Consider the following 22,830-nt stretch of genomic DNA (forward strand, 5'->3'; position numbering starts at 1 on the left):
AAAAAGAAAAAAGAAAAAAGCGTCCACGGAAAAACCTCCGTCAAATCCCTATACGTTCTTGCTCTCTCTCTCTCTCTCGCACTCCGCAGACCTCCCGGCGGCTAGAGAAGCGAAATCCTTGTCTCTGTTTCCTTGTATTTGCTCTTTTGTTCAAATCGAGAGCAACAGAAGGTAAATCTTTTCAATTAATTTCATCTGCACTTGAGATTTACAAACTTCGTTGATTGTATACTGTCTATGTATGAGCATTTCAATTGTGTCTCTTGGATTGTTGTTTTTCCGTTTTAGATCTTTTGCTTTTTGGCCGATCCCCATGTGTTTTGGCGCTTATGTTGATGGGTCTAATTTGATGGGGTTTATATAATGCGGTTTGTGATTTGTGGTACTCTGTGGTTTTGGATTCATACCCGGTTCATGTTGAACATGAAGTGATTAGGGATTGAAGCGTTTGTTCTTTTGGGTACGAGACTGGTATTTGTGCCGTGAAAGGTTGTGGATGAATGAATGAACTTTGAGTGCTGGTCCTATCTGCGTTGGTGTTGGCTTGTTTTCCTTGCTGGTCTTATTGAAAAGCTAGAATAACGATGGGATTTTGTGTTTTGTGCATGTTTGCTGTCTTTTTTAGTTGGTATTATGTGAATTTGGGCTTCCATAGCTTTCTAGGCTTCATTTGGTGCGAATAAATGAAGAAAATGCTAGGATTTGGAAGTTTCAAAGCTCATTTTATTCAGTAATTTGACCTTATTTTTCACGTATATGGCTCAGTTTGGTTTAGTTATTTATTTGCTATGTTTTGAGTAATCAAGTAGTGTTCAGTTGGTGTGAAATTCAATGGCTCTGTTTGTTAATGTGATTTGGGGGTGTTTTTTGTTTTTGGTTTGAATAAGTGTTCTTGATATGACATAAAGGTGAAAAGCGTTTTTGTGTTTTTAGGAGTGCTTTGTGTTTGATTTGTATGTTAATGTTTTTGAGAAGAGAAGAGAAAACAAAAGACATAAAACAAAAAGTTTAACAAACAGAGCCAATATTTTTGCAATAATATATCCCTTTTTGTGGTTTAGAAATGATATGTTTAGCTGAGTATTTAATTATATATTGGTTTATTTGATTAGACTTAATTTGGGAAGTTGATGGCGTCGAAGTTGCGGCAGTTGCAATCTAAGGCTTGTCAAGCGTCTCAGCTTGTCTCCAAGCATGGAGGTGCTTACTACAAGCAGTTGTTGGAGCAGAACAAGCAATACATTCAGGAGCCACCTACAGTGGAGAAATGCAACCTCTTGTCTAAGCAATTGTTTTACACTCGCCTTGCTAGGTTGTAGTTCCTATACCCCTGTTGTCTTGGCATTTGATATTACTTTTCATCTGGTTGGTTTTTTGGAGTTTTTTTTTAACACTCCTTTGCATGATGTATTGGGTGCCTTGATATTATATCATTCAAACTATAGAAAGTTCAAAGGCATTTTAAAATTAGGCACCAAGGATATTAGCATTCTAGCTCTAAAATGAAGCAACTACTTGCAGATTTGTCAAACACAATGATAAAATACTACCATAGAATGTTGTAAATAAGTCTAACTTCAATCAAATTAGATTCTCTAAAACTAGTAATTATTAAGCATATTCTAGTGGCTTTAGTTGTAGAGCATATATGATGATATGCATGTATCAATAAGTGTAGGAGTTTTGGTGTGTTTCTTTGGAGGAGTGTATTAATTCACTCATAACAAATGTATGGTGTCTATAGGTTGCTCATGGTTGCTCTAAGATAAGGTGCTTGTTATTGGCTTTATCAGGCATTTGCAAACTTTAGATGGTAAGATCCTGTATATGATGGGCACTATTCTGATGGGCACTATAGTTACATAGGATATGGTAAACATTGCAAGATATGCTATGTGTTTTTCTCTTGTATACTTCCTGTGTACTTGGGTTACAACCCTTGAACTTTTAATGAACTTCCTTTACTTATATAACTTGTCCTCAAGAACCAGTGACAAGTTTCAAACTTATGCAAACTAGCCTGTAAGGAAAGTATGGGCTTTCACTTAGTGGTTTGTAGGACCTTAAGATGGCATCTCTAACACAAACAAAGCCACCTAATTTTGTTTTGCTGTAAACCTTGTTATTTTTGGGTCTTAATTTATTCCTTTTATGTAATTTCAATACGTTGGGGAACATGGGCTTATGAAATTTTGGAATCCTCAGGTTTATACGACAGCACCGACCTTCTAGCACTCACCAGTGTGCTCTTGGGCTCGTTTGACTGTCAATTTTCCTTTCTTTTGTTATAGTTTGTTGTCATTCTACCCTTATAATTGATATTCTTTTCCTCTTCTGGCCACATTCCTATTATTTTGACACGTGTTAATGTAATGCAAGGAGGTCTTTGTAAATAAGGTGTTAAATTCAATTATTTGCTTTTGAATAGTCTTTAACCTTCTCATGATTGATGCTTTTGGCAACTGTCATCTTGGGTCACTAGTAAGGATTGCGAACAAGCCGGATATAGTACGTTTGGGGACTATACAGAAACTTTAAGGACTGGTTAACCATTCTTACCCTCTTTTATGAAGACGATAATCTTGAATGCGGGAAGTGAAGACTTTGAAATGCATTGATTCAGTGGCTTCGACATCTTTAATTCCCAGGCATACAAAATTGGTTAATTGAAATGGCCAGTTATGTAATTTTTAGTTGAACTATTCAAGCCATTGTTAAAAAGCTGATGAATCAGTGCACTTCAGTTAATTTCTGTAGCGAAGATCTCGTCTCCATAAAAGAAGCTCAATGTGGCCCACAAAGCATACTCCATAGTTCCCTCCAGCCTTTACTAGTCATCTAAGATGAAATTTCACTAATATTTCTGTCTTCCTGAGGATCAAAGGACCTATCAGCAATCTTTAATTGACATCCAATCAAAAAAATTATCCGAGGACAATCACTGGTTTGTCTTATCAAATTTAAGAGCATAGACTAGGATGAGGTAAGAAATAGATAATTGCAACGTGATGCTGTTTAACTTTTGAATTTTCCATAGTCCTACCAAATTCTTTATGAGGGTTCTAATGGTAAAGATTTGTTTTGTTTGGTAGACTTGAGCTGTCTTTCTTTGTAATAAGAGCATACTGGCTGTCATAGAGATACGTCCAGTCTGGGCATTTTGAGCAAGGAATTGCAGTATCTTATTACAATTTTGTCATCTTCCATCATAACAGCCAATTTTAGGAGATTTAGATGCTTGTGAAACTTATATGGAAATATAATCTCTACCTTGTAATTTATTTTTGAGATACTAGTGCCTGTTCATACTTTATTCTTCCTTTGTCCAATTAAGGCTTTCACACTGAGAAAAAAGAAAAGAAATGAACATCATTAAGATGTAAGTTTGATTTGGCATTAGAGCCATTTTTTCCTTTGCAATCATGGAAGATGGTAAGAAGGAGAAGAGTAGGTTTGAGAGGGCTTAGATGATTGCCATAGAATGGATCATATTGCTTTCTACTGTTCCATATTCTCATTTCGGTTATCAGTTCCCTGTGCGGAAGATCTTGGAAACAGTTTTTGTGTCAGCAAAATGTTTATGAAGCATGTGAAGTGATTTCTAGTTCCAACGAGGTGCAAGGTTCTGACATAGCTTATAGCTCTCACAGCTGAACTCTGAAGTGTCAATGTGTTTTGGTTTGGAAGAATGGTTGGGCAAACTTCTGGGGCAGATGTTGAAATCATGATACAAGTTTTTTTTCTGTTTTATGAGAATCCAATTCATGAAAATGGTTTTACTGTGTTTCTCATACTCAGGTTGCCTTAGATTGTGCTTGGGAGTTGCAATTGCCCAGGAAAAAAAAGTAGAGTTGCAATTTTTCTTGCTATTTTTTTAATGCTTCCTCATGCAAAAAAATGTGACTAACTTATCTACTATTTAGGTGAAAAATGAACTTCGTAAATGCATGTCATGTATACTCAGTGAAATATCGTGTGTGGCTTTCCTTGGGATTTATACAGTCTGCAACTTTATTTGACTCTTTTTTATTTTTTTCCCTGTCCTGTACAGTATTCCTGGTCGTTACGAGTCATTTTGGAAGGAACTTGATTACGTCAAGCATATATGGAAGAACAGGCAGGAGCTGAAGGTCGAAGATGCTGGCATTGCTGCTTTGTTTGGGCTGGAATGCTTCGCATGGTATTGTGCTGGTGAGATTGTGGGAAGGGGTTTTACCTTCACTGGTTACCATGTCTGAGAATAACCACCGTTTAAGGGGTTTGTATTTGTAAGTTTCTCTTGTTATTTTGGTGATCTGAATCGCGGGAATCCTGCATCGAAATTTTTGTTCTTCCAAATTTTTGAAGCTGAGAAGTCGGTTGGAATCTCTGGTAGCATTAATAATCCATGCGTTTGAAATAAATTCTTATGCACCTTGCTGTTGTTTTGTTATCTTTGTTGGAAGCTACTGCTGCTGATGAATCAATATGATACACATGTATTGATTTGCTGTTTTACTTCAAACTCATTACATTTCTTTGTTCTAGCATTTACCCACAAGGGGGTGGGTTGTGGTGAAGTGGGAGTTTATTTTATTTTATTTTATTTTATCCGTACAAGAGAAGGGGACGAGAGATTTGAACTAGTGACCTTCGCTTCATGAGGCGTGGTTCACAATTGATTGAGCTACCCCTTAGAGACCCGTGAGGTGTTATTCCGTCTGCGACTTGTTCTGGGTGTTGGGAATTCTTTATGCAAGTTTCACTTTAAGATTTTCCATGTCTGTGAGGTTTGTAGATCAATAGTTGAAAACACCAAAAAAAAAAAAAAAAAAAAAAAAAAACTAGAAAAATCTGAGGACGGGGAAGAGGGGTATCGAGAAGGGAGCAAAAATGATCGATCTCTCTCCTTGGAGCATTTGTTGGAGGTGGTTGAGAGCCTCACGAAGAGGCTGGAAAGCTTCTGAAGAAAGAGAGTTTTGAGAGAGAAATGAGCTTCTCTCTGTAAAAATAAGAAAGTCGTTTTTTACTCCACAATGATCATCGACGTCGTTGATGCACACTTTTGGTGGAGTCAATAATTTTTATTTGGAGGGACTAGACTAATTGATTAATGGGATCTATGATTATTTGTTTAAAAGAAAGAGAAAAAAAAAGGTACCAAAGCAAAACAAATAAGAATAATCAAACACGAATTCTTAAAGCACCTACGCAACACTCTTTAGGAAAAGAGAAAAAAAAAAAAAAAAAAAAAAGGTAAAAAATTAAAACAAACTTTCAAAACCCAATTATTAAACTTTGAAAAACAAGGTTTTATACATTGAAAGAGGGAGTCACCACTAATGAAGTGTTCAAGATGAACGGAAGAAAGCCAAGACAATGCCTTTTATGTCTTATGTTTTTTTTGTTTGAGTTTGCAGTTTGAAAATGTACGATTTTTAAAATTACTATTTTAAAATGTGTAATTTAAAAATATAATTTTTTTAAGACATATTTAGAGATTTGATAAAATTGTAATTTGACCTTTAAAATCTCAGTTTAACTTTTAAATTTGTTTACCTTTGATTTGAAATCACATTCATTTTATAAACTTATTTAGAAATAATACATTTTATGCAATTTGATTTAAAATCGTACGTTTGATCTACAAAATCGCAATGACAAACCAACCCTTGTGGGTATGTTTGTTAATGTAGTTTTTGTTTTTAGTTTGAACAAAGTTTTTTCATGTGACATAAAAATAAAAATTATTTTTATATTTTTGAAGTGTTTTATATTTTGAGTTATTTGTTAATTTATTAATTTTGTAAGAAATAAAAACCAAAAATTTTAACGACCACAATGACAAACAGCCATGATTGCAGGCACAAGGTCCAGGGCCCGGGCCGTTCTCTTGAACCTAGACTTATGGGCCTATGGGCCGGTTTCACGCCCGTTATCCGCTGCCTGCTTGGGTTACGGGCGGATATGCCCGCCCCGGGAGAATTTGGAATAGAATAGAAATTATAGAATAGAAAAGAATTTGGAATAGAATAGAGACTGCAGAAGTTAACGACGACGTCGTTAGAGAGACGAACCAGAAGGAAGAGACCGGCAGACGACACCTGTTTCATGAGTGGAAAATGCCGCGTGGTGCCGACGCCCCCCCGCGGACGCCTGTCTCCGTGGTATTCGCCTTCGTTTTCACCCTCCTCACCGTCGTTGCCGAGTGCTCCATCAATAACTCCAAGGTAGCGTTTCTCTCTTTCTGTTTGTTTCCCGAGAAAAAGGCAGAAAAAAGCGTTGGATCTGAAAATTAAGTCCTGAAGACCTCAAATTTCTTTATTTTCTTGAACGACAGGTGACATGTAGCAGAACCTGTGTCGCCATGAATTGTGACAGTAAGTCCGATCCATATCGTTCCACATTGCATTGACTGCATTCTCGAAAATTTCTCTGTACATATTTATTTAATTCATTTTTTTTCTTTAATTTTTAAAATCTTAGACGTTGGAATCCGATACGGGAAGTACTGCGGAGTAGGGTGGACCGGCTGTCCCGGAGAAAAACCGTGCGACGATCTCGACGCTTGTTGCAAACTTCACGACGAATGTGTCGATAAACACGGTATTCCTACATATCAAATGGATTTGCACGCATAAATATAAACATGTGTTTTGATGTTGTAGTGTGAAATATGAGTAGTTCTTGCTGAAAGAGGAAATTAGTATGTGTTGGCTACCTGTTTTATCGTCTTGGCATTGTAGAAATATATCCTTTCGAGCATAATTAGGTCTCAATTGTATTGTTATAGTTGTTTCATGTAATTGATTGGTGCCACTTATAAGAATTGCAAAACTTTACACTTTTCTACCACCTTAGATATTTGAGATAAGTAGTAGTTTATCAATGGTATCAGAAAAGATTGTCCTAAATTTGAATTCTGACATTTAAAGTTAAGCTTTTAAGGGTTAGGCATAAACTCTTAGCCCAGGCATGAGGGCGATTTTATAATAATGATTTAAGTGATTAAAATTACCATTTCCTATTAGTTTAGGTGTTTGATACTAGTAGTAATTATTAAAATGGATTTGGTTTATATCTCTGAATGGTTAGCATTGTTGGAGGAAAAAAGTTGAAATGTTCCATATTAAGAAGTGGCAGTAATAAGATAGGTTCACAAGATAAAAGTTCATATGCTTGACTTTGGTTAACTCATTGAACAGAATGTTTAGCATTGTTGGAGGAAAAAAGTTGAAATGTTCCATATTAAGAAGAAGCAGTGAGAAGATAGGTTCACAAGCTAAAAGTTCATATGCCTGACTTTGGTTAACTTATTGAACAGAATGTTAGCTTTTGGAAGGTCTTGAGAACTTGTCATATAATTTATGGTTTATTGTGCTTTGCATCTGGTTTCAATTGAAAAATGAAAAGAAAAGAACAAATTTGAACTTTAGAGTTGGAGCTTCATAGTGGATTGGTATGTTGTTTGCTTGATCCTGTTGGATTTTGAAAGTTGGAGGTTGCCATGTTACTTGAAGAACCATGCCATTTGATTTTTTCCCCTAATATTTTTGTGTCTTAAATACTAAGCAAGGAAGGATAAAAGGGAATCATTAGTGGCCGACATAACTTGATTGAATATTCTGTGCCATATTACCCACCTGCTTGAAATGGTTGATTGTAACACAAAAAGATTTGAGAAGTAAACTGTGCCCACAAGAGTTTGTTCAATCTTCTTGTGTTTATTCTGTTTCTGTTGATTTTTAGATTTTTCCCTTTTTCTTTTAGGGGTTAGGTCAGGTAAATATGTGTTTCCTTGTTTTTGTGAGTAATGAGATATGGGTTTTTGCAGGTTTGGCCAAAGTAAAATGTCATGAGAAGTTTAAGAGCTGCATAAAGAGAGTACAGAAGTCTGGGAAGGTCGGATTTTCCTGGGAGTGTCCTTATGAGACAGCCATGCCTACCATGGTTCATGGTATGGATCTCGCCATCTTAATGAGCCAATTTGCTAACACGAACCTTGAGCTCTGACTTGAGAGCTTCTCGGATTTTGAAATCACTAGTGGCCAAAAGAAATATATCTATTCTTGATGTGAGGCTATAATGCATGGGACGCTGGGGACGCTAGTGTCATTGTTGGGATGTGCATATAATGATAGGATGAACAAGTATTTCTGATACAAGCAAGAGAGGGTGATGTTTTATGTTGTTTTCGGCCCATACATGAGGAATTCGTTCTTAGGGGAGGAAGAATTGCGATAAGCAAGATGATAGTATATATTTTCAGTATACATTAGATAAATTGGGTTGAAGACAATTCTTTTAATTTAGATAAATGCACGTAGGAATTACATATTTTAATAACAAACATCAGTTTAATAGATTCCCACCAACCAATTTGAAAGAAAACTCTTGTTATTCACATACACTATTAGTATCATTTCCCTTGAATGTACTTCTGAAAACGATTTTCCAAACGAAGGCTTCATTGCCATCGTGAAGTTGGCAATGCAATTGCCGATGGTATATGCATAATAAAGTAACGAATAATGCTAGAAATTACATTTTTATTTCTCACTATCTTATTCTACTATTGTAGTTGCGTCAATCAATTCTTAATTTTTATTTTATTTTATGAATAATACTATATATCACATTTTTATTACACATATATTCCTCAATGTTAATATGATAGTTCAAAGTCACTTCCAACCAACCAACAAAATTTTTATTTTTTATTTTTAACAATGATTGGTTAAGACTGTTATTTCAACATTGTAAGATAAAAATGTAATTTCGAACATTAATAATTTTGTTTAGGAAGAGTTTATTCAATGAGTACATTGTCACATCAACAAGATATAATAATGGTGAGACAAAAGTGTAGCCCAATAAAAGATAAAGCCCAGGGCTGTCTCCACCATATATGTTTCTGCTTTAGTAGAAGCTGTAAGAGCATTCTCATTAAGCTCTTCATATTTAACATTTCTCTAAATTTTTAACAAAATTCATAAAAAAAATCATTTATCAACTCTTTATTCAAAGTTAAATTTAACATTTGCTTTTAACTCATCTCCAAATGTAAAGACACTAAAATTAAAAGCGAATTTATTTTTTAATATTATTTTGGCTGTTGAGGTAGCATTTTGATAAATTTTTCACATGTAATTAAAGTGAGTGAGTTTCATGACAATTATATTTTTTAATAAAAAATAATATTTAGTTAAAGTAGATAAATATTTAGAGAGTTTAATATTTAATAGTTTTAAAAAATGGTTAATTAACTAAAAAAATACATTTTTAAAATTAAATTTTTTTAAAAAAATGTAAAGAGCTCGATGATAATGCTCTCGGGAACAATTCTGTCTTCCTATTACTATCCAATTAGTGGGCTTTCTAGAACCTGGCCCCAACAGCAAGTCGCTTCACCAAAGCATTATGCTTTTTCCGCTCTAGGTATTCGCTAATCATTAATATCATCTAGACGAGTACAATTCAAATTTTGACTCTGCCATCTTTTATGGTCATTGTTTGCAAGGACATATCTCTCTCTCTCTGTCCAAAAGGCAAAAAGCCCAAATCAACTTGTCAAATCATTTGAGCTTGTGTTCACGGAATAACCAAGCCACTGCATGAATTATAAGAGTATATTTACAATTGCGAGAAATAGAATTTTTAAATTAAAAAAAAAAAAATGTAAGTTTTATTTTTAAGTTTTTGTTAAAAGTTTTTTTTTTTTTTTGCAATTTTTAAGTTTTTTTTAACCTTTAAAAGTTTTTTCAATTGTTTTTGTTAAACATATATTTTTCTTCAAATAGATTTTTGAAGTGTTAAACATATTTTAAGAGCATGTTTGAGATTGCGTTTAAGAAATAGAGTTTTTAAGTAAAAAAAAAGCTTTTGGGCAAAAAGTACGTTTTGGCAATTTTTAGGCTTTTTTTACCCTTGAAAACACTTTTAATTTTTTTTACCAAACAAATATTTTTTTCTTCAAACGGACTTTTTGAGTGTTAAAAACATATTTAAGCTCCTCAAACGCAATCTCAAACAAGCCGTTAGACTTCTTAAACCCACACCCAAATATTCCTTAAAGAGTTGGTTAAAATTTCATATTTTTCACTGGCTAATACACGCAGGCCCTTCATATCTTGCAAGTAACCAAGTTGTCAAAACGACAAAAAAGAAAAAAGAAAAAAGAAAAAAAAAAAAGAAGGTAATTCTTGAAAAAAAATCTCTTCATATCTTGCAAGTAAACATCCAATATGATATGGTAAAATCTAACCAACGGTTCAGATTAAAACTACTCATGAACAGTAAATCGGATGCTATGGACTCCTAAAGAGTCCAAAAAAAGAAAGCGGGTAAAGCATACCTTTCAACTCACAACTAGGCAATTTGTAATCCTTGATGTGAAGGATACCTAGAAGCACCCAACATAATAATAGCTTCGCTTTCTATGATTGAAAAAAGCTAACTCCTAACGCTTTGGATGTTTTCAAATAACCAATCTAGCAAGAAAAAAAGTTTTCAAGTAACCTTTAGGATACGTTAAAAAGCTTTATATCTTATATAGATTAGATATGATGGGTTATAAAAGAACTCATAAAATTTTAAATTAATTTATTATTATGTGAGATTGAATTTTATAAACGATTTTAAAAAACTTCAATTATAAGATGTCACTAATACTTTTCCTTAGAAGATTACCAATGATATCATACCAACCTAATAACGTTTTGTCCGGGATTTACACATGTTAAGATGAATAATGAAATATTGTCACAAAAAAACTAGGACGACCCTCAGCAAATTGAGAGCTTTATGTGTAGATTTTAGCACATAAATTGCTAGGTCAACGCTGTCCAAGACTTGCAGGTTGCCTAATCCCAAAGAACGATCGAGTATTTTAATCAACAATAATGGCGCTTTCGATAATGAAAATTTTATTATTATTATTATTTAATTTTTGAGTAATTTCACTGAAGACTCCTGAATTTATACTCGATTTAATAAATCCACCAAATTTTAAAATCTCTAAATTTAGTCTTATGAACTTTCAATTGTTCTTAATTTGAACTCCTCCTTCAAATTTAGCCGTTATATATATATATATATATATATATATATATATATTAAAAACTAAAATATCCATAATTTTTTTAAAAAATAACAAAATATTTTGAAACTAAGGGTAAAGTTGAAATTTTATAAAATAGTCAGAGATATAAACGTCATTTAATGTTTAAAATCTGACGGAGGGGTCTAAATTAATTGTAATTGAAAGTTCAGCAAATTAAATTGAAAGATTTTAAAATTTGAAGAGAGTTTGTCAAATCGAGTGGAAGTTTATGGGTCTTCAGTAAAGTTATTATTTTTATTTTTATTTTTATTTTTTTTGAATATTTCGTCGCCATCATAACGTGACAATCACTACGTCGTTGCGTATGGGTTGGGGGTAAGAAATTTATGAATAAAGAAATGTTAAATTAGTGTTTGCTGTTACAATCAATCGCTTTACAGTGGCAATTTTATAATTATTCCTATTTTCAAGGGTTGGATTGAGGAGAGAATATAATTTATTAAATTAATATTTGTTTTTGTAGCATGCAATTTTAAGAAAAATGTCACATATAAAAATCATATATAGTCCTCAATCAATTATAATAATAGCTATGTCAATGTGAGCCTTAAAAAAGAAAAAGAAAATAAAAAAAGAAAAGTAATGAGCGGCCAAACAATCTCTTAAAGTGGCGGAGTTGTAGTTAACAACTATTTCATCTTTTGAGAGGTGGTCGGCCACCCCTGAGAATAAGTTGGGGTGGAATAATCATTTTAACCACTTATTTACAGTGGCTAACCACCCTTAAAATGATAAAATAAATGTGTGGCAGATCACCTTAAAGAGTGGTCCGATCATCTTTTTGCTTAATATATTTTAAATTTTTTGGTTAAAAGTATTTAGTTTAGTGCATGGTATTAAAGTCTGCCCTTTAATTCCTTTTTGATCCATATATATATATATATATATATATATATAAATTCAAAATTAAAATTTATAATTTTATAATTTTTTTAGAAGGCCTAAGCCAAATCCAGACGGGAGCATTGTTACTAAACAGCTATGATCTATGCGGTCGGAAACTAAAAACAAGGGTAATTGGTCAAATAGAAAAGTCAACTCCAGGATTGGTTTCCCTGCACCTTCCCATACCGTAGTCATTCTGTTTCCATTGGAAGTCAATTCCGCGGTAGTCCCATCGATTTCGTTTCGCACTTTCTTCCTATCTTAAGAAAAGATCTCTCGGTTATTAAAGGTATCATAACAAAAAATCGAAATCTCATTTCTGTCCCTTTCGCGTCGGATTCGAACCCTAATTTTTGCCAATTTTGCTCTGCAACTTCAAGGATCTGAATTTCGGTCTCAACTTCGGATAACTATGCTACATAGGAGTTTCAAGCCCGCCAAATGGTAATTTCAGTCCTTTTTTTTTGTGTGTGTGTGTGGCAGATTTTCATTCTCTGTTTGGTTTTCGGGAAATTGTAGCAAAGGAAAAGAAGGTTTGGAGTTGATGAATCGGGTTGCCAATTAAATATTTAATGGATTCTTTGTTGTGTACTCTCTCTCTCTCTCTCTCTCTCTTTTGAATCAAAGCCATGTTTGTCTTTTTTTTTTTTTTTTCTTCTTTCTTTTTTTAATTTTTCTAGGGATTTGGGATTTTACTGTTTGATTGATGAATTGATGAGAATTTGTTGAATTTAGACTAGTTGGTTTTTGATGCAGCAAAACAGCCTTGAGGCTTGCGGTATCACGCATAAAGCTGTTGAGGAATAAGAGGGAAGCACAGCTGAAGCATCTAAAGAGGGATGTAGCCCAATTGCTCGAGTCTGGGCAGGACCGGACCGCTAGAATTCGAGTATGTTAACAGATCCTTCTTCGTGCAGAATTGTCTATGGGTTTGAGTTTCGTTGATATCTAATCACTGTTATGATAGTATGAATTCTAGTATGCTTATTATAGTTTATTCATCATTTTTGGTTCTTTTGGAGTCGGTCTATGCAGGTTGAGTTTTAGTTTGGTTGACTATCATTGGTATGGATATTATTTTCTCAATTAGAGGGTATTGTTTGTGTTAAAATAATCAAGCTCTTTAGCTGCGTGTCTGACGGTACTGGTGATTGTAATAATCTGAGGGGGGATATGAATGGTGAATGTATTGTGCTAGAATTGCATTTAAAAGGGGAAAAGAAAAAGAAAGAAAAATTAAGCACTCCTAAAGGTCTAAGAGAAGCTTCTATGGTAAGGAATGGTGCAAACTTGTGAACAAGATGGATTGGAAACTTTGCATTATTTAGTGAAATACATTTTTGGTCCTTGAAATTACACCTAGGTTTGATTTTTATTCTTGACATTAAAAGAGTTGTACTTAAGTGACGTCCTTAAATTATTTAAATGATGGCATTTAGACCTTCCATTCCTCAAATCAAGGGAAATTGCTGATATGACAAACGGAAAGATAAGGTGGCATATTAGTAGATTGAGTAATGCTATGCATCTCACTTTTATTTCACTATACTGATGTGGCAACAAGGGCTGATTGACAGTGCCACTTTACCTTTCTCTCTCTCTCTCTCTCTCCACCTTCAACCCCACTTCTCACACTCGCCCTCACTCCTCCGCTGCACCACTACACCGCACCCAATTGGAACAAGGCAACAAAACTCTTTTCTTTCATTTTCCTCTACTTTCTTAACCGCAAAATAGAGGTTAAAGCAAAAAAAAAAAAAGGAAAAAAGAAAAAGAAAAAGGCAGAAGCGTAAAAGTGCAATTGAGGCTGAGATTGGCGATCTTGAGGATCCCCTCATCCTTGGCGGCACTCACATTCTAGGGCTTGGGATTGCGATAGAGAACATCATGGGAGTGGTAATGGGACTGGTCCTTGCAGAACTCGTAGACAAAGCTCTGGACCAAGGCAGGAGGGAGGGGTCTTGGATTGGGGCACTTGCAGGGGAAGTGATGAAATTCCTGAGAATGGTGCCGTGGTACTCAAAGAAAGAGAAAGAGCGAGATTTTGTTCTTTTAGTAAAGAGTGAAAAAATAAAGAACTAAATAGGTTTATATAATTGTTGACATGGCATGGCATATACCATATGGTCATTTCACATGCCACATATACTATTGAATATTGATGTGCCAGCTTATCTTTCCGTTTGCCACGTCAGTAATTTTTTCCAGTGCAATGGATGAGAGGACTAGATTGCTACTATTTAAATTTTTTAAGGACTAAATTGGAACTTTTAACTTTTAGGGATGAAAATCATACTAGGCCAAATTGCAAGGGTCAAAAGTATATCTCAGTACTGCAGTATTCATATGCTCATTTTTCAATTGAGAGAAGGATATCTTAATCGAAAGTTGCATTTTGGAAAGAAATATTTAGTGGATATGAAGTATACAGTTTCCTGGCTTTGACAGCTCAAGCAGTATTAAATCAATCAGGGCCAAGATATTTCCTCTTTTATAAGTGTTATATTTAAGGCCATTAATTTTGCTTTTATAAGGCTAAGTAGCAAATTAGCCAATATTAACTTTATGCTTTGACCCTTTGCTTCTGATGTCTTACCTTAAAGGTAAATTAAATCCATATTTTTGTGATTTGTCCTTTCCTAAGGCTTTTTATGGTGATAGAAACTGTATGCTTTTGCTTTTTCTCAACTCTTTTTCATTTGTTTCACCTATCTTCTTCTTTTTCTTCTCTTTTTTGGTGACTTTTCTTTTTATCCTTCACCTCAGGTTGAACATGTTGACAGGGAGGAGAAGACAATGGCAGCATATGAACTTATTGAGATATACTGCGAACTTATTGTGGCACGCTTACCAATGATAGAGTCGCAAAAGTATGTAAACGAGTAAAAAAATAATAGTTATTTTGAGTAACCTTAGCATTTTCTTGTTAGCATGCATAATTACATACACAAAAACGTGGTGAATAAGTGTGTGCGCAAGTGGATAAAAGCATTTTCTTCAGAATTTGAGGGACCTAAGTTTCTTTGTTCTGCTAGAGGACATGTATGTCAATGTGGACGATCATAACTTTGTGTTACTTAAGGCCAGTAAAGAGAGAGAGACTTTTTATGTTGGGTTACAGTCCTGTCTAAATCATGTGGCTGTTAAGTATCTATCTACCTCTGGTGTTCTTTTGAGTCAGACATGAATTACAGTCTTGTAGGTGCACCACTATTAGATTTAGTATAAGATCTTTAAATTAGATTGCTAGCTGACTCACCATTCCATTAGAAGTAAATTTCAGCATTATGATCTTAACTGTGAGGTGTTGGGTGTATAAAGGTTTCTCTTGCCTGTGGTTAGAAAGATAATATTTTCAAAATGTTGTCTTAGTTGGTCTTACTGCCAAACTTCTTATTTCTTGAGTTTTGAGATCTTGCGTTGTGCTGATCTACTTCATATTTTTTCCAGAAACTGTCCCATTGATCTGAAGGAAGCAATTTCAAGTATAATATTTGCATCTCCAAGATGTGCAGACGTTCCTGAGCTCACAGAAATCCGCAAACATTTTACAGCTAAATATGGAAAAGAATTTAGCTCTTCTGCTGCTGAATTACGTCCAGATTGTGGTGTAGGTCGCATGGTAAGTTTCTGGATGGCATGTTTAACTATTCTTGATTGGAATTATAGAGGGTAACGAACTCTGTGAAAGATCAAGGGTTTAGTGTCACTGCTTATTTTTTAATGTCATTCTATTCAGTTGGTTGAGAAATTATCTGCCAAAGCACCTGATGGTCAGACCAAGATCAAAATTTTGAGTGCAATTGCTGAGGAACATAACGTTAAGTGGGATCCTAACTCATTAGACGAGAAAGATACAAGCCCCCCTGAGGATTTGCTGGTAAGATGTGCTCATTTCAAATTGGTCCATACATTGCTTGGTGTGACATTATTATAGAGCATACTGCACTACCAATGTAAAAGTTACAAAGTAACCGCCACTGCCTTTCAATTGTTTTAATCGTTTTGTTGTTTACTAATATCATTTTCAAATATTTTATCAGAATGGACCAAGCAATTTTGAGAAGGCCAGTAAATTATTTGTGGAGCCTCGTGTCCAAGCTCCACCTAATCATGATGACAACAGTCCTCCTCCAAATGTTCAAGCTCCAGTTAAACATGATGCAAGGCATGATGTATCTGGAAATTTCTATGATCACAACACAAGAGTATCACCTCACGCCCAAAATTTTGATTCTGCACATGCTGACGCCAAAAAGTTTGCAACATTTGGCACATTTCATCCACAAGCGGGATCATCAGGTATGTGAAGTATCCATTGGCAGATGTTAAATTCTTACTCATTCAAGGTTTTACATGGGGCCAATTTCTTATTATCTACTCTTTCTCAAAGTGGATTTATGGGCTTCTGTCTTATAGGAACTGGGAGTGAAGAGAGAGAATCCAGGCATACATATTCTGGGGAAGGCAATGCTTTTTCTTTGGGTAGGAAGAATTGGAATATGGAATTTAAGGATGCTACCGCTGCTGCACAGGCAGCTGCTGAATCTGCAGAGCTTGCAAGTATGGCTGCCAGAGCAGCTGCAGAATTTTCAATCCAATCACAGGTCAGTAGGCAGCAATACTCTCCGGAATCACACAAGTCTTCTGCTCATGGGCCAAGTGATGAATGGTCTCAAAAATATGCTGGGTCCAAATTGCAAGGTGAACATATTGCCAAACGTCCAGTTAATGATGCCTTCCCTGAAAGAAATTCTTTGAGGCATGATGAGCAAATTGATCGCACTGAGCAAGATAGCCTGCCAGGAGCAGCTGAAAGGTATTACAGGGATGATCACGAGAACACTGACAAGTCTAGCTGGTCTGCTTCCTTGAAGTCAACTAGAGATTCCATTGATAATAATCCAGTGGTTAATAGTTCCCAAAATACAGATAGGTATTCTCGAAAGAATTCATCTGAACTAGAGAACAGTAATTCTTTAGGTGAACTGAGTATGAAGAAGCAATCCAGCAACAGCAGGTTAGAAATTGATAATGAACCGAATGATCATACGAAATTTGAGAACGTTGATTATATTGGAGATGTAAGGATCAGAAAACAATCTAGCAGAGCTTCCTCTCAGAATTCTCATTCAAGCACTTTTAGTGATGATGCTGGTCAGGAATCTTTTGTTATTGATGAAGATAACATCCCTAGTAACAATGAGAAGACAAATTCTTATGACAATGCTGCTATGGTTTTTGATGACTATGGTTCAGATGGTGATGATTATAAATTTGATGTTGGGAACGAGTTAAATGGACAAGAATCTAGTTTGTATTTTTCATCTCCAGGTAGAAAATCACAGGCAAATCAGTTGGAGAATACAAATGCTTGGAGTCCCAGGAAAAACATTGATGAGCTATTTGAAAAGTCCATTTCCCAATCACATTCTTCCAGCGAGCTTGTATTTTCTGAAAGTTTGAGAAGTTCTACGGTTCCTTCACAACCACATGATTTCGTGCATGTGACTTATGATGATTCAGATGGCCAGAGTTCAGATGGTGAAGAGGAGCTGGAGAAATCAAAGTTTGTTGGGAATATGGACCCTAGTATGCATCCTCGTGAACAGATTGTTTACTCCAAAAATTCTGAGCTGAGCAAGAGTGCAAGTCATGAGTTGATAGCATCTTCATCTGCTGAGAAGGAAAATGCAGCATTTAACAGAAAGCCATGGTCGCCACCCTCTCCAGTTGATTTGGAACCCATGGAAGTACACCGCAAGGCAGACCAAGGAAAGGAATTTTATGGTGCATCTGATAAAAGGTTTGGTTATGGTGACCTGCCATCTCCAAAACTTGAAAAATCCGTATCAGACTTGAGCATTGAGGACGAGGAGCAGACACCACCATTACCTGATACTTGGAAAGATAATGAACTTTTGAAGGAATCTAGTTTAGGAAGTGGTAGCGAGTTGAACTTTGGAAAGTTGACAGGAGGCCTTCGAAATAAGGGTTTGACGCGTCCACCTTATACTAGAAGTCCATCAGGCAATGCTTCATCCGTCAGGCACGCCTCAGGCAGTACTTCCAAGATTGAGCAATACCCTTCATCTGTAACAGCCAGGACTACAATTAGTCCTGGTGCTCGCAATCAAGGGCTGCGCAATCAGAAAGTGATTTTAAAACAAAGTAGAGAGCTAAGCCCTAGAGCCCCAGTCTCATCTTCGGATTCTGATTCTGATGATTCAAAGGAACCCTCACAGCAGACTATTAGCAGTAGTCGACAGACGCACAATCAGAAAGCAGGCACTAAAGTAAATAAAAATTCAAGCCCAAGGGTCCCAATTACAAACTTTGTTGCAGACCCTAGCGATTCTGAGGAAGATCTTCCTAAACAAGGTTCCCTAAGCAATGCTCGTCCAATTACCGGATTGTCTCGACGGACAAAAACCTCTTCTCCAAATGCCAGTAGTAGGAGTTCTTATTTGAAGGCTAAGGGTACGTCTGAGGCATCATCGACTCCGAACTATGGAGCAGAAAGGAAATCCTCTTCAACTGAAGCTCTGCGAAAGCCCTTGTCTCAGACCAAGAGCTCAGATCACTGGGGAAGTTCTGAGAAGCGTCAGTCAGTAGAGCAGGAGGCATCTAAGCCAGTACCAGAATCCAAGAGTTACTCGAATGAGGAAAGTTTAAAGTCATCCACCATGAAACATCCATCCGGTTCTCTTCCAAAGATATCAACATCACGTAGCACTGATATTTCTAGGTCTTCAAGTGTGGAGACTCCATCTACTGAAAAGGCTAGTCATGTTCATCCAAAACTTCCTGACTATGATGCCATAAGTGCGCACTTCGAGTCTCTCCGACGGAATCGCTAATATATTTAGTTGCATGCACATAGGATATTGTAGGTATTTATACGTGCTTTGTAATTATTGTTTTGATCTGAGAATCCAATGAACTTGGTTATAGGATGTGTAAGATGAAAGTTTCCTGCCCAAAAACGAGTCAAAAAGAGTCATATTATTTTTGTTTCTAATTTTTTTTTAATTTTATTTTTTATTATTTTTGGGTACAGTTCGAATATAAGGGCATATTTGTTTGAAAATTGATGTAACGTTATAAAATGTCTTGTTTTGATTGAGTTTGGATATCAAAACTGTACGAATGCCGCCCTGTTTATTTTATGCGATTCTAGCTTCAATTATGACTCTGGCTATTCAATTTTTAGTTATTGCGCGCAGCATGGTAAGGATTCTATGGAACCCTTTATTTATTTATTTATTTTAATTGAATAAGGAAAAATGTTACATGGTGATTCTAGGAAACCCTTGTTTGCAATTGAGTTGAATCAGGATTCTTTGTCGCAATCAGATGGGCAATTGTGAGAGGCCCCAATGATGAGGCCCACATACTCGTGCAATCCAAACAAGGGAATTGTAGGAAATCCCGATCCTCACACACAAATGCGCGGATCATGTTGAGGATGTTATGGGCATGGTATAAATTTTTTGAACAAAACTTGTTGGTGCAATTTTCAATTGTATGCGAAAAATGCTGCAAAGCAGTCTCTGTATGTTGGGTTATTGCACATTTTTTTGTAGATTTGGGCTTTTGTAATTGGTCTTATTTGGCCTTTGAATTGGTAGCATTAAGGAGTGGAAATGATGATAAGAGCAATAATTAAGCACAACACAAGAATTAGAGTGGTTCGGCCCCAAATGAGCCTACGTCCACCATGAAGACTGTTATGATCTTATTCAAATATTGACAAGATTACACTCTTCCAACTCTTTCCTTTTATTTCTCTCTTTGTCCTGCTCCTCTTTTTCTGGCATCCCTTAATTTCTTCACTCTTCTTTCTCCTCTTTATAGCCCTCTTCTTGTGCCCGGATGTAGCCTTTTCCAGCTCACTACCTATTAACTTATTTATTTAATTGGTAATACAACTAGGCCTAGGTTTAATAAAATAAACCTAGGGGGTAAATGGAATAAAGGTGTAGATTTAATGTTGGGGGGCGGGGGGGGGGGGGAGCTGTCGATTTTGTCTCGAGTACCCATGGTCTGGGTGTATATTCTCGGGTGTTAGTGATCTTGCTTCCCAGGCGAGTTGACTCCTAGGCCATCGTAAGCGATTGTCTTTACTCAAGGACGTAGTCTAGTTTCGGGGTATCGTTCTCCCTGATTAAACGACCCTCTAGCATTCGATGCCTGGAACCATAGCCTGCATAACCTATCCTAGTTATTTGGGCTGACTTTTGGCCCAAATTTGTTTATTCTTCAGCTGTCCCAAAGGACGGAAAATATCCCTAACAAGACTCACCCTTAAAAACCGACCAGTTTTATTTGGTTTCGGTTTTTTTTTTTAAAAAAAAACGACGAGTTTCGATTGGTTTCTGCAAAAAAATCTTATTGTCGTGATGGCAATGCGCCAGTCGCCAGCCGCCAGGCCTCACTTGCATAAAAAAACAAGCACGTCACGTCAGAGAGGGCTTTAAGCTAGGAATATTTTTTTATTATTTGAAAGTCAACAGAACTTGGGAGGCCCCACACTTTTATACCTTAAATTTCTAGAAATGTTTCTCAGTGCGCCACCGCTCGTGTCCCACTTTTTGCGCTGGAAACCTGATTCAGGTAACTCAAACCTGGTACTCCACTGTCTCCATCTCAATCTATATTTAAATTGGAAAGTTTTATAAAAGCTCTATATAATCTTGTCAAAGCACTCACAACGTTTGGATCGATCGTTTAGCTGGTACAGAATATTAATTTCCCTTTTTATCTGCTTTACTGTATTTCTCCGACAATTTTCTTTCCCTTTTTTTGGGGGGGGGGGGGGGGGGGGGGGGGGGGGGGTGTTGTTTTGTGAGTGAGCTGTGAGAAGGGTGAATATTATTATGATCTGACAGTTGCTGCACACTTTCCCTTAATTTTAAGGGCTGTCACTACTTTTTGCATTTCAGAGCAATGGAAAACACCAAACAGGAACAATTTTTGACAAACCCAGTTATATTGCAAAGTCAGGAGTTATATGAGGTATTATTATTGTCTTTAGATTTTCTTCGATTAATTATATGCTGCTTTTTTTTTTTTTCCTTCTAGTTTATCACACCAATCTACACGTACTGTTAATTAATATATATTCTGCTAGTATATACTGGCCACTAGTGTGTACCCACGAGAACCAGAGCCTCTAAAGGAGCTAAGGGAAGCTACTGCAAACAATCCGCGGTAAGCTACATATATTATTAGACAACAAAACATATATATATAGGGTGCTTTTTTATATAATTTGGTTGAAAAAGTGGGGGTGATCATAAAACATATATGGGTCATTTGATAAAAAAAATTTATAGGGTGATTTTTGTTTTTTCAGTTGAAAAAAATGTTTTGACGTGATATAATTAAATGAGAAAAAAATTTTGTGTTCTGTATTTGGAATTATTTGTTTATCCTTTAACCTTTTTTTTTTTTGGTTGTTGGGATCATTTAAGGATTATTTGGAAGCTAGCATAGCATTACTAGAAAAACATAATGCAATGTACAATTAAATATAAAGCAAAATAAAGAGAAATTAATTGAGATGAGATTTTACAGTGTGTTAGATAATTAGTCGTCCACTACTAAAAAAGAGCCCATGACATAAGATAGTAATAACAATGTGATTTACAAAAACGCAGTTAAGATTTGGTAAAATTCTTGCCTGCCATTACGTTTTGTCCTTTTTCCAGAGCACACTTCGGTACGTCTCCAGATGTAGGTCAGCTAATGGGCATCTTGTTGAAGTTAGTGAATGCAAAGAAGACAATTGAAGTTGGGGTGTTTACAGGATACTCTCTTCTCCTCACAGCTCTTTCAATTCCTGATGACGGCAAGGTTTGCAAAACTATTGATCAGAACTCAATTCAATACGTGTATTGTACGCCACAGCTATATATCTTTTTTCCTAATTGTAATATATATATATATATATATATATATATATATATATATATATATATATATATATATATATATATATATGCCTGAGTACTACTGATCACAGCCATAGATGTGGATCGGAAAACGTATGAGATGATCGGCTTGCCAATTATAAAGAAAGCTGGCGTTGAACACAAAATCAACTTCATCGAGTCACAAGCTTTACCAGTTCTTGATCAACTTTTGGAAGACGTAATTAATTAAGCTTTAACAACATGCAGTTATATATTGCATGTTTTCATTTTCAATTTTAATTCATGATTGCATGCATGAATCATGATGCAGGCAAAGAATGAAGGGAGTTTTGACTTTGGTTTTGTTGATGCGGACAAGGGTAATTGTTGGAATTACCATGAGAGGATGATGAAGTTGATTAAGGTTGGAGGGATGGTCGTGTACGACAACACACTGTGGGGAGGATATGTTGCGTTGCCTGAACAGGCTGTTCCAGAATCGAAAAGGGCATCGAGGAAGTCTTTCGTGGAGTTCAATGATTCCATCTCTGCTGATCCTCGCGTTGAAATCTCTCATGCTTCTGTGGGTGACGGCATGCTCATCTGCCGCCGAATTTGCTGATCATGCAATGTCAAAAAATTAAAATGCATCATGCATGCATGGCATCAGGCATCAGGCTTTCTGTTGAAATTACGTACGTATTGTACTAATAACAACTGTAAGCATGATATGATTGTTCAGTTAATTACCGGTATGTCTTTTTTAATCACAACTGCTAATTAATTAATTAAGGATTCGAGTATTTTCGCATATGGTTCTTAAGTGATCCCGGAAGAATTTGAGAAAATTGTTATTTTAATTATGTATATGTGTTTTAGTTTTCCTTTTTCAATAAGGTCGGGCTTTTTCTTTCCTATTAGGATTTG

The 22,830-nt window shown here is 35.7% G+C and overlaps 4 protein-coding genes across 4 annotated transcripts; all 4 read left to right on the forward strand.

The window, feature by feature from the left end:
- On the forward strand, positions 1 to 4,497 carry LOC132166287 (uncharacterized). The gene is made up of 3 exons (XM_059577082.2): positions 1 to 171; positions 1,113 to 1,312; positions 4,052 to 4,497. Exons 2-3 carry the CDS (start codon positions 1,131 to 1,133, stop codon positions 4,236 to 4,238), a joined length of 369 nt encoding a protein of 122 aa, XP_059433065.1. The 5' UTR covers positions 1 to 171; positions 1,113 to 1,130; the 3' UTR covers positions 4,239 to 4,497.
- A 1,530-nt stretch (positions 4,498 to 6,027) lies between these two features.
- On the forward strand, positions 6,028 to 8,297 carry LOC132166386 (putative phospholipase A2 homolog 1). Its single transcript, XM_059577190.2, has 4 exons — positions 6,028 to 6,209; positions 6,320 to 6,359; positions 6,466 to 6,585; positions 7,814 to 8,297. Exons 1-4 carry the CDS (start codon positions 6,102 to 6,104, stop codon positions 7,990 to 7,992), a joined length of 447 nt encoding a protein of 148 aa, XP_059433173.1. The 5' UTR covers positions 6,028 to 6,101; the 3' UTR covers positions 7,993 to 8,297.
- Positions 8,298 to 12,231: 3,934 nt separating this feature from the next.
- LOC132165521 (uncharacterized) lies at positions 12,232 to 19,175 on the forward strand. Its single transcript, XM_088511708.1, has 7 exons — positions 12,232 to 12,430; positions 12,743 to 12,875; positions 14,753 to 14,856; positions 15,437 to 15,608; positions 15,726 to 15,866; positions 16,030 to 16,288; positions 16,406 to 19,175. Exons 1-7 carry the CDS (start codon positions 12,399 to 12,401, stop codon positions 18,844 to 18,846), a joined length of 3,282 nt encoding a protein of 1,093 aa, XP_088367834.1. The 5' UTR covers positions 12,232 to 12,398; the 3' UTR covers positions 18,847 to 19,175.
- A 1,748-nt stretch (positions 19,176 to 20,923) lies between these two features.
- LOC148582973 (putative caffeoyl-CoA O-methyltransferase At4g26220) lies at positions 20,924 to 22,525 on the forward strand. The gene is made up of 5 exons (XM_088511713.1): positions 20,924 to 21,004; positions 21,120 to 21,199; positions 21,700 to 21,848; positions 21,999 to 22,141; positions 22,235 to 22,525. Exons 1-5 carry the CDS (start codon positions 20,936 to 20,938, stop codon positions 22,523 to 22,525), a joined length of 732 nt encoding a protein of 243 aa, XP_088367839.1. The 5' UTR covers positions 20,924 to 20,935.
- Positions 22,526 to 22,830: the final 305 nt, after the last annotated feature.

The sequence above is a fragment of the Corylus avellana genome, chromosome 11 (genome assembly GCF_965113065.1).
Source record: "Corylus avellana chromosome 11, dhCorAvel1.hap1.2, whole genome shotgun sequence".
NCBI lineage: Eukaryota > Viridiplantae > Streptophyta > Magnoliopsida > Fagales > Betulaceae > Corylus > Corylus avellana.